The following is a 1,204-nucleotide window of genomic DNA, read 5'->3' as shown; positions in this document are numbered from 1 at the left end:
AGCCTTCGGCGCGTCGCTGTGACGTAATCGGTCTACAAATGCGGCCTCAGGAGGAAGCAGCCCAGGAATTTGGACACGACACAAATCTCTTCAAACACTGAAAATGAGAGAAAATTAGAATAATGTCAATAATAATTCTGACAGACATAAAAGACTGAGTTTTTTAACTTTTCAAAATAAAAGCACGGGAACGAGGAGATAAATCACAGGTTTAATGCCTGCTCATGCAGTGAAGTCTGGAATTTCCCGCAGCAGCAAATGGAAGAACAGGACGAACATGGGTTCTATTTAGAGTATGGGACAAACATTGAGATTGAGTCATGTGGGACTCTGACAGGAAGCTCCACTCCACTGTTTCCTGCTGTCCCACGCCTCAGCCGCCAGAAACATTCAAACACTTCCAACTTTATTTAAAACTGTGCAGCGGACAGCCTCCATCTTTACACAAGATTTACACACTTTCAGCTTGAGAAAGAAGAAATCTGTGCTCACAGGTGTGTGTGTGTGTGTTTCAGACTGTGCTGAAGGAGGGGAACCTGCTGAAACAGACGAGCTCGTTCCAGCGCTGGAAGCGGCGATACTTCAAGCTGAGAGGGAGGACACTGTACTACGCTCAGACCGCCAAGGTGACCACCCTGCCGCTCAGTTGCTGGGCTGTGTTCTGAGGACGCACGCGTGAGCATAACCTTTTCTGTGTGTCTGCAGTCCATCATCTTTGACGAAGTCGACCTGACGGACGCCAGCGTGGCCGAGTCCAGCACCAAAAACGTCAACAACAGCTTCACCGTGAGTCTTAATAATAATGGATTGGATTTATATAGCGCTTTTCAAGGCACCCAAAGCGCTTTACAATGCCACTATTCAGTCACTCTCACATTCATACACTGGTGAAGGCAAGCTACAGTTGTAGCTACAGCTGCCCTGGGGCAGACTGACAGAAGCGAGGCTGCCATATCGTGCCATCGGCCCCTCTGGCCAAACCTGCAGCAGCACGGCCAGGTTCATCCACCGCTGAAAATAGTCCCCACACAGGCCGCTGTTCCTGCTCTGTGTGGTTACACTACAGGAAGTGACCTCAGGATAGATTCCTGTTTAATTCACATTCTGTCTAATCAGCTGATCAGTGACTGGAAGCAGGCGTGGCTGAGTTACGTCTGTCACTCATTGTGTGTCTGTGTGTGTGTGTGTGTGTGTGTGTGTGTGT

At 48.8% G+C, this 1,204-nt stretch overlaps 1 protein-coding gene across 1 annotated transcript; it reads left to right on the top strand.

Annotated features, from left to right (window-relative positions):
• Positions 1-515: 515 nt before the first annotated feature.
• Positions 516-1,198, top strand: LOC121814047 (diacylglycerol kinase delta-like; the record flags this gene model as incomplete). Its single annotated transcript, XM_042218045.1, is given in 2 exon segments — positions 516-626; positions 706-1,198. Coding segments are annotated over 2 exon segments (297 nt in total), but the record flags the coding sequence as incomplete, so codon positions are not given.
• Positions 1,199-1,204: the final 6 nt, after the last annotated feature.

The sequence above is a fragment of the Haplochromis burtoni genome, unplaced genomic scaffold, assembly GCF_018398535.1.
Source record: "Haplochromis burtoni strain Fernald_Lab_line unplaced genomic scaffold, NCSU_Asbu1 Contig_6594, whole genome shotgun sequence".
NCBI classification, from domain to species: Eukaryota; Metazoa; Chordata; class Actinopteri; order Cichliformes; family Cichlidae; genus Haplochromis; species Haplochromis burtoni.
The sequence above is the reverse complement of the archived record's forward strand: the minus strand, read 5'-3'. Positions and strand labels throughout refer to the sequence as shown.